We start from the raw sequence: 17,264 nt of genomic DNA on the forward strand, positions 1-17,264 counted from the left end.
CTAACGGTATAAAAAAAATGTTTTCGCTTCTATGCAACTTTGCCTTTGTGCACTGCCTGTTGACACCTATGGCCTATCGGACTTGAACCTTGGTTTTTTTTTACACTTGCGCTGTCGCCTCCTGACTAGATCCTTGCGTGTGTTGTATTAACTCTCAGATGTATGTCGCTTTGGATAAAAGCGTCTGCTAAAGGAAATTGTAAATATTAATTGGAATTAGATACCTTGTATTATTAGTTGACGATTTTGAAGACCTACGCATTGAACGATGTGTGGTCACACGTTTGATAACTTTAGATGTTTGGTTCTATAGATTATTAGGTGCTTAATTGCACATTTCACCACCACCAGTGGTAGGTATGATTATTAGATTATTGTGATTCACACATTTAGGGGAGGAGAGCTTGGGAGCAATGCAGCACAGAAGGGAGACGGTCTCAATGTTATAGACCAAGCTGTCAATCTATAGTATGATAAAATCTCTGACTAGACACATTAACTACACTAGTTGACTCCACAGCCGCACTAGGTTTAAACCTAGCAGGTTTAATGGAAACCCGGTGTAGTGACTTGGGTGGAGGGCACGGCCAGTGGGAACACGGGTAGAAGAAACACATCATTAAGAAAAACATCATTCTCAATCAGGTGAGACGTGAAGACTTCTCTCAGGAAAACCACAACAGCTTTATTCATTCTCGATGCAAATGAAAGCTTCAGGAGCCCAATCACATCCCCCGTGGCCAGGAGAACCAGCTGGAGACTGACAGCTCCAGGTGGATCTGAACGTCATGGCAAAGAGAGAGGGACGACACCTGAGATGCCTCCACTGCCTGACAACAAACTCTAGCAGGTATGGGCTTGGCTAGTACTTGTATGGGAGACCTCCCGGCAAAACTGAGTAACTGCCGGAAGTGGTGTTGGTGGGCCAATAGGGGGCAGTCTTCCCTCTGGTCCTAATAAAAACAACAAATGTCAAATCCCAATGCCCCAGTGCAGTGACGGGGACACTGTGCTGTAGGAGACGCCGTCCTTCGGATGAGACGTTAAACCGAGGTCCTGACTCACTGTGGTCATGAAAGATCCCGTGGCACTTATCGCAAAGAGTAGGGGGTTCCCCGGTGTCCTGGCAAAATCCCCAACCTGGCTCTCTTCATCTGCCCACCTAATCATCCCCCCATGTAATTGGCTCAATGATTCCTCCCCCTCCACCTCAAGCTGATGTCTGGCGAGTGTTCTGGCGCAAAATGGCTGCGGCGCATCACCCAGGTGGGTGCTACACATTGGTGGTGGTTGAAGTGAGTTACCCCCTTCAACGTGAAGCGCTTTGGGTGTCTAGATAAAGCACTATATAAATGTAATGATTATTGTCATCATTACTAAACTACAAACATATAAAACAACAACTACTGGAAATAAACTACAACACACAGAACACACAAAATCAACAATAGTAAAACTATAGATTTTTTCTTTAAAAAATAGTGCCCTCAGCAAGCAAACTCCCAGCATGCACCGGAGAAAGAAAGAGAAATAAAGCTAGAGAACGTGGGAGGGAAATGTTTCCACAGGTGTCAGTTCAGATGACTGAGCGTATTTTATATTAATAGATGTTATCTATTCTTCCATATGTGTGCTTTGCATGACTATTTGTGTGTGTGTGTGTGTGTGTGTGTGTGTACCTGCAGTATTTGACAGCGGTCTGAGGAGCAGTCGATGTTTTCACAGGGTTGGTACATGCCCAGGGTAACACAGTTCAACAGGATCACCATCATACTCACTCGCTCGAACCATGTAGGCCAGGTTAAGGAAAACAGCGTCCCAAGTGGCAGATGATAAGGTAGCATTATGATTACTTCACAATATGGAGTGATGCAGCACACAATATGTCAGCACAACATCAAATTATGTAATTCATGAGGCAGGGTTATTAATAAGAAGCATTATTGTTGTCATTGTTATTATCTGCTTTATAAACACGATCACTCCTGCAGATGATGAAACACAGGCTGATTCATTTCCCCTAGATGGAATCGCTTCAGGCCCTTTGTTTTCACTTTCCTCTTTCCCCTGCCAATCTCCTTCCATCTACATTATTTTCTTTGTACACATCCTATAGCGGTTCATGAAAACAAACCGCTTCAGGTGAGTGGACTCCTTTACACCATTGGACTGTATTTGCGTACAAGAAAGTGTTCTTGTTCACAACTATTTTGATATGACCTCTTTGATTAAGTGCAATGTCTTTAGCAGTGTCCAAGTTGTTAGTACATTCTACATACTTAGAACATGCAGTGTATATACGCCATACTATTTGGACATACTATCCAGTACATAAAGCAAGGGTTATGCGAGTGACCCTTCATAACACCAGAAGAACCTTGTTGCTTCATCCATTCCAGTTTAGTCTGAGCTCTATATTTATGCTGAAAAACACACCTTTAATTTATTCATTCATCACCAGCCACTTTTCCGGGGTCGGGTTGCGGTGGCAGCAAGCTAAGTAGGGCACTCAAGACGTCCCTCTCCCCAGCAATGCCTTCCAGCTCCTTCTGGGGGATCCTAAGGCATTCCCAGGGCAGATTGGACATGTAGTCCCTCCAGCGAGTTCTGGGTCTACCCTGGGATCTCCCCCCAGTTCGACTTGCTCGGAAAACCTCCAAAGGAAGGCGCCCAGGGGGCATCCTAATCAGATGACCGAACCACCTCAACTGGCTCCTTTTGACGCGAAGGAGCAGCGGCTCTACTCCGAGCTCCCTCCAGATATCTGAGCTCCTCACCCTATCTCTAAGGCTGAGCCCAGACACCCTACAGAGGAAACTCATTTCAGTCGCTTGTATCCGCAATCTCACCCTTTCGGTCACTACCCAAAGCTCATCACCATAGGTGAGGGTTGGAACGAAGATTGACTGGTAAATTGAGAGCTTTCCGGCTCAGTTCCTTCTTCACCACAACGGTCCAGTACAATGTCCGCATTATTGCTGATGCTGCACCAATCCGCCTGTCAATCTCCCGCTCCATCCTACCCTCACTCATGAACAAGAGCCCGAGATACTTGAACTCCTTCACTTGAGGCACCAACTCATCCCCATCCCGGAGGGAGCAATCCACCATTTTGAATTTTCCAACACCTGCTGTCACTCCTCATGCTCCATTTTCCACCTTATTTCTTTGGAAAAATGTCCCCTAGCCAGTTGTATCCATGGAACCAACAGAAAATTATGGGAGAGTTTTGATTGTTTAGTGACCATAAACTCTATACATAATATTTTTGTCCTTTAACTATCCATTTATATACCATTCACATGCTAAATTTGCATATTAACAACATGCATACCACAGTCTGCAGACTAGCAGTATGTAGTTTGAATGATTTGGACAGTTTTTTGTGGAAAAGTTGATTAAGAAGACGAGGAAGGGAAGAAGTCCATCCATCCAAATTTGGAAGAGGGATTGACAAAGAATACTGTTTTGAGTATAGGGGCACAGTACTTGACTAGGACGCACCGTTCCGCTAATCGGGGCTTTGGCATAGACAAATGCTCTGCCACCATTACCCCATGGCTCACTGCCCAGGGGAAGTGATTACTCTTGGGAGAATGTAGAGAAAGAAAGACAGGAGAAAAACAGAAAAGAGAAAAGTTTAGGAAAGGAGGGATAGGGTCAGGATGCATACACAACGAGAGATGAGAAAAGAGAGAAGGATGAAAAACAGAGAAGAGAGGTGAAGACAGGTGACGAGAGATGTGGAATAGGAGTGGAATTGTCAAGGTAGCGGAGCACATCCCAGAGGTTGGCCCTACTGCTGAGATCCTGCTGCTGCTCGGCAGAGACAGAGTTAGAGTGTACAAGGTAAGGGAATATATCAACAGCCCTCACACCACCGCCTTCGCCCAACGCCTAGACCTAAGCTGGATGCTAGTTGGAGAAGTCTGCTTGGGGAACGCACACAAGCCAACAGTCAACACTTTCAAGAGAAAAGCCTCAGCACAAAATGCTTTCAAAGGTTCTCTAGCTTCAATGCTCTTGTATGAGCCATAGCACTCCTAATTCATACTGTAAAGTCCCACAAGCCCTCCAAAAGCATGGACAATTTAAAAAGATGGCATGAGTGCGATCTGCCCCGCACTCCAGATGACCTATCCTAAGCAAAGGAAGTCATCATCACAGCTGTTAGGAAGAGAGCATTCACAAAAAAAAATCAATGCTTTAGAAACAAACAGGCCAGTTCTTCCCTACCTTGCAACACCAGAGGAAATTGACCAAGTCCTACCAAATCCTGCCAGAAGGGGACATTGTCCTTCTCAAAGACAATCAAGCTGCCCACAACAACTGGCCAATGGCTATAATCACAAAGACCTTCCCTGGAGAAGATGAAAAGGGAGAAAGTGGAAGTGAGAAAGGTGGACTTAAAGACCACAGATCAACAATATTCAAAGACTTTCCTCAGACCAGCCTCAGAAGTTGACTTACTTCTAACCAAAGACTGACGTTCACAAGCGCGCTGAATTCATAGGTTGGTGGATTGGTGACCTCACTGAGGCCAACCGGGGAGTGTGTTGCCTTTGAGGTATAATGTTTGATGGACTTTTATTTTGACAAGAGTTTATCATGCATAAGGAGTTCAGAGTTCACAAAGATCCCTTCCTGTTTCCTGTTAGTCATTCAAGGAAGCTGGCTGAATCTGTCCACATGCCTCTCTATAGCCACACTAAAAACGCCACATAGGCAATGTCGTAAGTAAATAATTTCATAGTTGCACTTATAAGTTAATGTTAAGAATGTTATTTACATGAAAAAGCATTTGATTTGTTTGTAATAAAATGTTTTATTTACATGTATTTAGATTGGGGAAAACATGTTGCAAACAAAATGGTGATTGTTGTATTCTGTCTTTGTTACAGTTTTTGCTCTGTTTGTATAAGGGCAAGAACCACAGCAAACAGCGAGTAAAGCTTACTACGACTCAAGTCATCATTTTGCAAGCAACAGCTTAGCTAGTTGGATAGCTGCAGCTCCTATGATGTAGTGAAGACAACAAAGAAACACATCATCCAAAGGCCTTGGCCTTGTAAGCAAACTGTGGAAAGAGCTTAGCTGGAAAGAACCAGCAGGTCAACGATCTTTTCCCCCAGTCCAAGTAATGAGGAAAGACTTTAGGCTAATGTTATGAGGATAACCTCGGGCTTATTTCCACTGCCAAACGTGTTGCTTTGAAAAAAGCCTGTGAAACTCTCCAATACACCCAAGGAATTGGCTCCTTATGATCCCTGTACGGTTGCTCCCACCATCACTGTGCGAGTGGTTGAAAATAACCTCCCCTTCCACTTCTGAAAAATGAGGCAATTAATTGAGGGCCCTGGGAGGGGGTCCTATCTCTCTCTCTGTTTCTCTCTCTCACTGTCTCGCTCACTTCTTCTATCGTTCTTTTCCCCTCATCCTCCTCCTGTCACCTGTGTGCAGAATCCTACTTTCACACACTCGGTCTTCTTATCTCTCTCAAAGACAAATGACATCTTATCAAGTCTTTCGGGCATTCTTTCTCTTTCTTCTTCTCACCCATGAAAACACTAGAGCTGTCCCGAATGCATGCCATCTCTGGGGCTCTGGCGCTTCGGTCGTAATCAACAGCGAATATTCAGAGCTTCGGTGGCGGGGGGGGGGGGGCATGACTCGGGAAGGACTCAGCCAGATATTTTTCTGTTCTCGGCTGTGATAGACAGCATAGTCTGTTATTCTACAGTATCGCATGTGTGTTACTTTTTAATAAAAAACATTTTCCAAATGGTTTTGTGTATTTGATGCATGTTTGTAATCTCGAGGGATTTGGCTGAATGAGGTCCTATCTCTGGACTTCTTGTGACATAATAAAAGCTTGTGACATTTTTTTCTCATCTCATCTCATCATCAGCCACTTCTCCGGGGTCGGGTCGCGGTGGCAGCAAGCTAAGTAGGGCACGCCAGATGTCCCTCTTCCCAGCAACACCTTCCAGCTCCCCTGGGGGATCCCTAGGGGTTCCCAGGCCAGATTGGACATGTAGTCCCTCCAGCGAGTTCTGGGTCTACCCTGAGGTCTCCTCCCAGTTGGATGTGCCCGGAAAACCTCCGAAGGAAGGCGCCCAGGAGGCATCCTAATCAAGATAACCGAACCACCTCAACTCGCTCCTTTCAATGCAAAGGAGCAGCGGCTCTACTCCGAGCTCCCTCCGGATGTCTGAGCCCAGACACCCTACGGAGGAAACTCATTTCAGCCGCTTGTATCTGCGATCTCACTCTTTCGGTCACTACCCAAAGTTCATGACCATAGGTGAGGGTTGGAACGAAGATTGACTGGTAAATTGAGAGCTTTGCCTTCCGGATCAGCTCCCTCTTCACTACAACAGCCTGGTACAACGTCCACATTACTGCTGATGCTGCACCAATCCACCTGTCAATCTCCTGCTCCACCCTACCCTCACTCATGAACAAGAACGTTTTTTTTCTTATCATGGATAAATTATAGACCTACATAAATGCTCATAATAACAGGCTCTGAATCCCAGACAATGCCTGACAAAGCGCTGTGAAACAGCATACTAGCTTCAACAAATTTAAGATTTGAGATTTATATTTATAAGATTTATATTTCTTTGTTGTTAGTACTCGCGAATTTTGTCCGCTGCATTTAACGCTTCCTAGAAACTAGGAGCAGTGGGCAGGGCCAACTCCAGTTCCACATTGCTATACACTAGGAGCAGTGGGCGGGGCCAACTCCAGTTCCACATTGCTATACACTAGGAGCAGTGGGCGGGGCCAACTCAGTTCCACATTACTATACACTAGGAGCAGTGGGCGGGGCCAACTCCAGTTCCACATTCCTTTACACTAGGAGCAGTGGGCGGGGCCAACTCCAGTTCCACATTGCTATACACTAGGAGCAGTGGGCGGGGCCAACTCCAGTTCCACATTCCTTTACAATAGGAGCAGTGGGCGGGGCCAACTCCAGTTCCACATCGCTATACACTAGGAGCAGTGGGCGGAGCCAACTCCAGTTCCACGTTGCTATACACAAGGAGCAGTGGGCGGGGCCAACTCAGTTCCACATTCCTAACAAAACACCCACATTTCTGTTATAACAACACTTTCGAGATAGCCGTAACAGTAGGCTTAACGGTGTAATACTCCGAAATATCTCCGACAAAGAAATCACAAATCACTTAGAAACACAATCATGTTTTTACCAATTACCGACACAGTAAAGACTGAAAAATCAACGAGCGAACCGCAATAAGCAGAACAAGGTCGTAGAGGGTTTATAATGACAGCAGCACAGCCGAGCCCTTCCGGCATTCAGGCTCCCCTTTATTCTTTTATTTTGACCTCCCTTTAATGGCCGGCGTGGACTGAGGCGTGACGTCACCGCTCCGCGGTACCGGTACCGGGACGGTACAGCACGACACTGTACCGATAGCCTAGCTTTAGCAAAAGAAATACACTGGATTGAAAACCGAATACCCATCTAACGAACATATATCCGGCCAGCCGAACATTCGGGTCCAGCCCTATAAAATACGCATGCGCACACACACGCACACACACATCGTCATCATCGGCGGTCACTCGGGGTCGAGTATGTCCGTCCTCCTTCCGAGGTCACTGTGGGTATCCTGTCGCGAGGACGCCTGCGCGTGACAGCTTTTCACGTGGAGAGGCTGACGCGCCTGCAGCCACCGCAGGGTCCCTGGGCAGGGGCTGGCCAGAGTCCAGTGGCATGGAGAACCAAGACGGTTGGAGACCCCACCCTCTGTCGCCGCCCTCACCCGCCTTCACCGGAACTGTCTTCCACCAGTCCCTCCGTTGGGATCTTTGTTGGATCGCGCTTCGCCTGGAACCACGCCCCCTTGACCTATGACCTATCCGCTCTTAGGTGACCCTACCAGCAGCCAAGCTCCGGACGGCGTGGCTCTTGGGATCAAGCTTCTGCACCACAGCAAGGTGGCGATCCAGGAGAACACACACACACACACACACACACACACACCGAAAATACATGCTACATACACACAAACCCAAACAAAGGTGCTACACGCCATGCACATACACACACACACACACACACACACACAGAAAATACATGCTACATACACAATAACCCAAACAAAGGTGCTACACGCCATGCACACACACACACACACACACAAACACACACACCGAAAATACATGCTACATACACACTAACCCAAACAAAGGTGCTACATGCCATGCACATACACACACACACACACACACACAGAAAATACATGCTACATACACACTAACCCAAACAAAGGTGCTACATGCCATGCACATACACACACACACACACACACACGTCCCCACGGGGATTAATAAAGGATCTATAAATAAAAAATAAATAAACACACACACATTTGCAGATACACTCTACACACACACACACACACACGTGTGCGGACCACCCACAATTCTATTTCCGGGAACGGATTCAAACAACTGAGATTCAAGACCCCCCCCCCCCCCCCCCCGCTGGTCATCTGCTCTGCTCTTTGACCTCTGAGTTGCCGCCGCTACGTTTTCGAACCTGCGGAGTGAGCGGCGGATGTGTGAAAGGGCTCCTATGCGCGAGCCTGCTGGGAGACCCGGGCAGACATCCAAGACCGGGAAGGTCCAACTGTTCCAAAACAGGCCCGGATGTTCCTGCAGGGCCCGCGGGCCGAGAGCGTGTCGGGGGGGGGGTTGGGGGGGGTTAAATGAAGTCCTAACACACCGCCGCGTGCTCTCACATTCATTTACCCTTTCTTGATCTCCGCCTTTTCAGCCGCCATCTTCCTCCCTTCCTCACAGCTTTACTGTTTTCCAAAGAAACGCGCAGGAGGCGAATGACCTCCGATCACCATGGCAACCAGTCGGGTGTCACATGACACGTTAAGTGACAGAGAGAGGAGATGAGAGCGAGGGATGGAGACGGGGAGGGGGGGGGAGATGAAGGGAAACGCGACGACACGGGCTGCAGGGCTTCTTTGTCCTCGGGGGGGGGGGGCATTGCCTCGGGGCAATTTAACACAACGCGAGACGACGCAACATTGTAACACAATGTAACAGCTGGATGCGTTACGAAACATCTGGATCAGTGAAATGAGAAATCCTCTCAGCACACACTGGCGGGTCGCCTTCAGCAAATCAAGCCAACCCCACTTGATCCAGTTCAGGGACTCGGTGGCTAACGAGCTGAAGTGGTTGTTGACTTTTGCCGTGTCGCCCCGGGGACTAAATACACGTGAGCGTTTAAACCCGACTTGGGTCGGAGCGAGGCGTCGCTGAGACCAGCAGAGACAACTTGGATATAAACAGGATTTTTTTTTTCCTGCCTTGGAGCTAAAAAACAAGTCTGCTAGAAAGTGGAAATAGTCTCCAAACTAGACTTCTTCCAAGCTCTATTTTCATCCTGGTTTTTGCTTCGGTACGCATGAATGGGCGCAGAAGAGAAGTGACGAAGAGGGTGCAGGCAGGGTGGAGTGGGTGGAGAAGAGTTTCAGGGGTGATTTGTGACAGAAGGGTACCAGCAAGAGTTAAAGGGAAGGTTTACAAGATGGTCGTGAGACCAGCTATGTTGTATGGGTTGGAGACAGTGGCACGGATGAAGAGACAGGAGGAGGAGGTGGAGCTGGAGGTGGCAGAGATGAAGATGATAAGATTTTCATTGGGAGTGATGAAGAAGGACAGGATTAGGAAGGAGTATATTAGAGGGACAGCTCAGGTTGGACGGTTTGGAGACAAAGCAAGAGAGACAAGATGGAGATGGTTTGGACATGTGTGGAGGAGAGATGCTGGGTATACTGGGAGAAGGATGCTGAATATGGAGCTGCCAGGGAAGAGGAGAAGAGGAAGGCCAAAGAGGAGGTTTATGGATGTGGTGAGGGAGGACATGCAGGTGGCTGGTGAGACAGAGGAAGATGCAGAGGACAGGAAGAGATGGAAACGGGTGATCCGCGGTGGCGACCCCTAATGGGAGCAGCCGAAGTAGTAGTAGCAGTAGTAGTAGTAGTAGTGGTAGCAGTAGTAGTAGTAGTAGTAGTAGTAGTAGTGGTAGTTGTAATAGTAGTAGTAGTAGTAGTAGTAGTAGCAGTAGTAGTAGTGGTAGTAGTAGTAGTAGTAGTAGTGGTAGTAGTAGTAGTAGTGGTAGTAGTAGTAGTAGTAGTAGTAGTGGTAGTAGTAGTAGTGGTAGTAGTAGTATAGTAGTGCTAGTAGTAGTAGTAGTAGTAGTTGTAGCAGTAGTAGTAGTTGTAGCAGTAGTAGTAGTAGTAGTAGTGGTAGTAGTAGTAGTAGTAGTGGTAGTAGTAGTAGTAGTAGTAGTAATGGTAGTAGTAGTAGTAGTAGTAATGGTAGTAGTAGTAGTAGTAGTAGTAGTAGATGCATGAATGGGAGTGTGCATGTGCCTTGCACATTTAACCATTGTCCCCGGTCTGAAAGTCTTGCTACCTGAATTGCTGGACTCTCTCGGTCTGCCAGGCCATTTATTGTAAAGATCTTGCTACGAACCTGAAACCGCATTAGAAAGTTTATCTCAATGTCAATTTATTTCTCTCTTTCCATCTTTCTGTATTCAAACATTAACATACCCGTCTATTCCCATTTATGTTTCTGTGTCTCACACACACACACACACGTAAATACACCAATCAGCCAATAACTTAAACCACCAGCTTAATATTCTGTAGGTCCCCTCGTGCCACCAAAACCAATATGACCCATCGAGGCATGGACCCCACAAGCCCTCTAAAGGTGTCCTCTGGTGTCTGGCACCAAGACGTTAGCAGCAGATCCTTTAAGTCCTGTAAATTCTGAGGCGGGCCCTCCGTGGATCAGAAGTGTTCTTTCAGCACATCCCGCCGATGCTCCATCGGATAATAGATCTGGGGGATTTGGAGGCCAAGGCAACACCTTGAACTATTTGTCGTGTTCCTCAAACCATCCCTGAAGAAGTTTAGCGGTGTGGCGGGCTGCGCTATCCTGCTGAAAGAGACCGCCGTCATCAGAATCAGGATCGTGTTTATTGGCCATGTAGGTTTGCACATAAGTGGAACGTGACTCCGGTTTCGTGGCTCTCTCAGTGCACCTAACATGGAATAACAACACTACAACACAACAATGTTCAGATACACTCACCGGCCCCTTTATTAGGCACATCTATCCAACTGCTCGTTAACGCAAATTTCTAATCAGCCAATCACATGGCAGCAACTCAATGCATTTAGGCATGTAGACGTGGTCAAGACGATCTGCTGCAGTTCAAACCGAGCATCAGAATGGGGAAGAAAGGTGATTTAAGTGACTTTGAACGTGGCATGGTTGTTGGTGCCAGACGGGCTGGTCTGAGTATTTCAGAAACTGCTGATCTACTGGGATTTTCACGCACAACCATCTCTAGGGTTTACAGAGAATGGTCCGAAAAAGAGAAAATATCCAGTGAGCGGCAGTTCTGTGGGCGAAAATGCCTTGTTGATGCCAGAGGTCAGAGGAGAATGGCCAGACTGGTTTGAGCTGATAGAAAGGCAACAGTAACTCAAATAACCACTCATTACAACCGAGGTATGCAGAAGAGCATCTCTGAACGCACAACACGTCGAACCTTGAGGCAGATGGGCTACAGCAGCAGAAGACCACACCGGGTGCCACTCCTGTCAGCTAAGAACAGGAAACTGAGGCTACAATTCGCACAGGCTCGCCAAAATTGGACAATAGAAGATTGGAAAAACGTTGCCTGGTCTGATGAGTCTCGATTTCTGCTGCGACATTCGGATGGTAGGGTCAGAATTTGGCGTCAACAACATGAAACCATGGATCCATCCTGCCTGTATCAACGGTTCAGGCTGGTGGTGGTGGTGTAATGGTGTGGGGGATATTTTCTTGGCACACTTTGGGCCCCTTAGTACCAATTGAGCATCGTGTCAACGCCACAGCCTACCTGAGTATTGTTGCTGACCATGTCCATCCCTTTATGACCACAGTGTTCCCATCTTCTGATGGCTACTTCCAGCAGGATAACGCGCCGTGTCATAAAGCTCGAATCATCTCAGACTGGTTTCTTGAACATGACAATGAGTTCACTGTACTCAAATGGCCTCCACAGTCACCAGATCTCAATCCAATAGAGCACCTTTGGGATGTGGTGGACCGGGAGATTCGCATCATGGATGTGGAGCCGACAAATCTGCAGCAACTGCGTGATGCTATCATGTCAATGTGGATCAAACTCTCTGAGGAATGTTTCCAGTACCTTGTTGAATCTATGCCACGAAGGATTAAGGCAGTTCTGAAGGCAAAAGGGGGTCCAACCCGGTACTAGCAAGGTGTACCTAATAAAGTGGCCAGTGAGTGTATATACACAAGGACTGACTTATACAGGCGGAATAAGAGGTGATAAGGTGCAGTGGTGCAGAGAATATATCCCGGATGCTGAGATAGATGTTAGCAGGCTACTAACACACATACATGAGGTAGATGGACATGACGGAGTGCCAGTCTACGTACAATGTACAGTACAGTATAAACAACATGGTTGGGTTTATTGACAGTGTTAAGCCTTCATTTGAATGACAGCCTGGGGAAAGAAACCGTTTATATCTGGTTGTTTTGGGGTATAGTGCTCTGTAGCGCCTACCAGAGGGGAGGAGTTGGAACAGGTTGTGAGCAGGGTGTGATGGGTCTGAAGTGATGTCGCCTGCCTGTTTCCTGAGTCTGGAGGTGTATAAATCCTGAATGGAGGGCAGGTTGGCACCAGTGATTTTCTCTGCAGACTTAACTGTCCGTTGTAGTCTGTCCCTGTCCTGTTTGGTGGCCGATCCATACCAGACAGTGATGGATGTGCAGAGGACAGACTAGATTATTGCAGTGCAGAACTGAATCAGCAGCTCCTGAGGCAGGTTGAACTTCTTGAGCTGGTGGAGAAAGTGCATCCTCTGCTGGGCTTTTTTGACGATTGTGTCTATGCTGGAGGCCCACCTTAGGTCCTGGGAGACTGTGGACTGTAGGTTTTCACCATAGACATCGTACTGTTGAGTATGATGGTGGTGGTGGGGGGGGCAGTGTTGGGGGGGATCCTCATGAAGTCCACTGTCAGCTCCTCTGTTTTGAGCGTGTTCAGCTCCGGGTTGTTATGGCCGCACCAGAGACCCAGCTGATCAACCTCTCGTCTACATGCAGACTCGCCTCCATCCCGGATAAGGCCAACGATGGTTGTGTTGTCCCCAAACTTCAGGAGTTTAAGACAGGTCCCCTGAGGTGCACTCATTTGTGTAGAATACCGCTGCCACGAAGGGCCGTGCCTGGTCTGCAACGATGTTTAGGTAGGTGGTACGTGTCAAAGTAACATCCACATGAACGCCTGGACCCAGGGTTTTCCAGCAGAACATGGCCCGGACCATCACACTGCTGATGTAAAAGAAAACGTGAGGTAGCAGACCAGGCCACCTTCTCCCATTGCTCCATGGTCCAGTTCTGATGCTGACGTACACAATGTAGGCCCTTTCAGCGGTGGATAGGGGTCATCATCATCATCATCATCTGACCGGTCTTTGGCTATGCAGCCCCCCATACACAGCAAGCTGTGATGCACTATGTTCTGACACCTGTCTATCATAGCCGGCATGAACCTTTTCAGCAAGTTGAGCTCCAGCAGCTCTTCTGTGGGATCAGACCAGACGGGCTAGCCTTCCCTCCCCACATACATCACTCAGCCTTGGGCGCCCATGACCCTGAAGCAGATTCACCGGTTGTCCTTCTTTGGACCACTTTTGGTAGGTACTGACCACTGCAAGACCTGCCGTTCTGGAGATACGCCGACCCGGTCGTCTAGCCATCACGATTTGGGCCTCGTCAAAGTCGCTCAGATCCTTACGCTTGCCCGTTTTGCCTGCTGCCAACACATCCACTTCAACAACTGACTGCTCACTTGCTGCCTAATATAACCCACCCCTTGACAGGTGTCACTGTAATGAGCTAATCAGTGTTATTCAGTGTACCTCCCCTGTCAGTGGTTTCGGTGTTTTGGCTTATTGGTGTACACATCTGCGGACAGAAGTACACACATGCAGCCACACATTTTCCCATTTGCATTTCAACCTCCTGCTGAACTTGGTCACTTAATCCCTCAGTCGCTCTGCCTTTAGCTCATTATGTTGGACGTTCTGAATAACTCACCTACTCCCTCTCGCCTACTCCATCTCAAATTCAGCAGCATGCACTCACTCCCTCTATTCCTAGCTCAATACCTGCCTTCCCCTTCCTCTCACCATCCATCCATCCATCCATCCATCCATCACATGCTCCTCTTTCTCAGTCTGTTCCTGGATCTGAGTATAGACAGGTCTCTTTTTTTTTCGTGGCGTTTTTCCATCTGGGGCTCCATCCAGCATGGCTGACTGGAGTAGAGGTGATAGAGGTCACGGTGAATGGTCACTGTGTGTGTGTGTGTGTGTGTGTGTGTGTGTGTGTGTGTGTGTGTGTGTATGTGCATGTGTGTGTGTGTAAATGTGCACCTCTGACCCCATGGAGCTTACAAAAGTGGTGGCTGTCATGAGATGCTGTGAAGCCTTACACTACGATGTCCAGGTCCCCCTGCATACAGAAGACATATATTAAGAAACAGAGGAATGACACACACGTATGTGGACAGGTGTGTGCTAACACACACACGCACACATATCAATAGTACATGCTATGTGGATAACTGCCAACTGGATGTCATGAGCATCCTGATGGAACACCCCGAGGCGGTGTAATACCAACTGACAATGAAATCCACCAATGCTCAGGAAGAAGGGATCCACACACCAGAGCCGGGGTGTGGACAGACACACACCAGAGCCGGGACGTGGCCAGAGACACAGCAGAGCTGGGACGTGGCCAGAGACACAGCAGAGCCGGGGTGTGGACAGAGACACACCAGAGCCGGGGTGTGGACAGAGACACAGCAGAGCCGGGGTGTGGACAGAGACACAGCAGAGCCGGGACGTGGCCAGAGACACAGCAGAGCCGGGGCTTAGACAGAGACACACCAGAGCCAGGACGTGGACAGAGACACAGCAGAGCCGGGGCTTAGACAGAGACACAGCAGAGCCGGGGCGTGGACAGAGACACACCAGAGCCAGGGCATGGACAGAGACACACCAGAGCCGGGGTGTGGACAGAGACACACCAGAGCCGGGGTGTGGACAGAGACACACCAGAGCCGGGGGATGGACAGACACACACCAGAGCTGGGGCGTGGACAGAGACACAGCAGAGCCAGGGCATGGACAGAGACACAGCAGAGCCGGGGTGTGGACAGAGACACAGCAGAGCCGGGGTGTGGACAGAGACACACCAGAGCCGGGGGATGGACAGACACACACCAGAGCCGGGGTGTGGACAGAGACACAGCAGAGCCGGGGTGTGGACAGAGACACACCAGAGCCGGGGGATGGACAGACACACACCAGAGCTGGGGCGTGGACAGAGACACAGCAGAGCCGGGGCGTGGACAGAGACACAGCAGAGCCGAGGTGTGGACAGAGACACACCAGAGCCGGGGGATGGACAGACACACACCAGAGCTGGGGCGTGGACAGAGACACAGCAGAGCCAGGGCATGGACAGAGATACACCAGAGCCGGGGTGTGGACAGAGACACACCAGAGCTGGGGCGTGGACAGAGACACAGCAGAGCCAGGGCATGGACAGAGATACACCAGAGCCGGGGGGTGGACAGAGACACAGCGATGGAAGAGAACTGGATAACTACGTTGGGGTTTATGACTGAATTACTACCTGATGCTGTGAATTTCCTCTTGGTTTCACTTTTGATGTGATATATGATGTGATATATGTATACGATGTGACATATGATATGATATATGTATACGATGTGATATATGATGTGATATATGTATACGATGTGACATATGATGTGATATATATATACGATGTGATATATGATGTGATGTATGTATACGATGTGATATATGATGTGATATATGTATGCGATGTAATATATGATGTGATATATTTATATGATGTGATATATGATGTGATATATGTATATGATGTAATATATGATGTGATATATGTATATGATGTGATATATGATATAATATATATCTGTATATGATGATATATGATGTGATATATGTATATGATGTGATAGTGTATGATGTAATATATGATATAATATATATCTGTATATGATGATATATGATGTGATATATGTATATGATGTGATATATGATGTGATATATTTATATGATGTGATATATGTATATGATGTGATAGTGTATGATGTGGTATATGATATAATATATAATATGTATATGGTGATATATGATGTGATATATGTATATGATGTGATAGTGTATGATGTAATATATGATATAATATATATCTGTATATGATTATATATGATGTGATATATGTATATGTGACATATGTGATATACAGTTAAGGTCCAAAAATTTTAGCCCCCAAGGAACTATGGAACATTTCCCTAAAATTCTGCCCAATGTTTACGTCATTCATAAAACTTTACATAGTAAAACATTCATCAATGTGAAGGCCTCTATTTGGTACGTTTTGGAAGGTAAAATAAATCTCCAGGTTTGCTTTATACCAAATGTAGTGAAAACTGAGGTGGTCAAAATTATTAGCCGCCATGTGATTTTTTGTTTTCAAAACACACCTGATCAATCAACCAGCTTTCAAACCACACCCGAGCAATCAGTCAGCACTGAGCTTTACTTAAGGGACTCCAGGGAACAGGGCTAGTGGCACTTGAGCACTTGATCTAGAGGGACTACTCTTAAATTCTTGGTAAGAAGTAACTTCATCATGCCAAAAAGTAAAGAAACCAGTCTGGAACTCAGACAGAAGATAGTGGAGGCTCATCTTAAGGGGGGAGGGGCTATACTGCCATTTCCAAGCGTTTCACGGTGTCTAGAACAGCTGTGCGTTGCATCACTGCAAAGCACAAGGAGACAAATTGTGTTAGAAACAAACCAGGGCCTGGTCCAAAGTGCAAGATTTCAAAACTTTGGAGAGGAAAATAGTCAGAGATGTTAACAACAATCCCCCGATCTCTGCCAAGATGATTGTTGCTGAACTGGCCTCTTCTGGACTTGATGTTTCAAGGAAGACTGTTGTGAGGGCTCTTCATCGTGGTGGGCTTCGAGGTCATCGTCCAAGAAAAACCCCATTGCTCACACAGCGGCACGTCAAAGCCAGACTGAAGTTTGCCCGTG

At 47.4% G+C, this 17,264-nt stretch overlaps 1 protein-coding gene across 1 annotated transcript in view; it reads right to left on the reverse strand.

Annotated features, from left to right (window-relative positions):
* LOC130112376 (voltage-dependent T-type calcium channel subunit alpha-1I-like) overlaps window positions 1-17,264 on the reverse strand; it is a 356,487-nt gene that overhangs the window by 323,586 nt on the left and 15,637 nt on the right. The window contains exon 2 of the mRNA XM_056279712.1: window positions 1,680-1,791. Coding sequence (XP_056135687.1) covers window positions 1,680-1,791 — 112 coding nt within the window. The remainder of the gene's footprint in view (window positions 1-1,679; window positions 1,792-17,264) is intronic.

Source organism: Lampris incognitus, chromosome 5 (assembly GCF_029633865.1).
Source record: "Lampris incognitus isolate fLamInc1 chromosome 5, fLamInc1.hap2, whole genome shotgun sequence".
Classification (NCBI taxonomy): domain Eukaryota; kingdom Metazoa; phylum Chordata; class Actinopteri; order Lampriformes; family Lampridae; genus Lampris; species Lampris incognitus.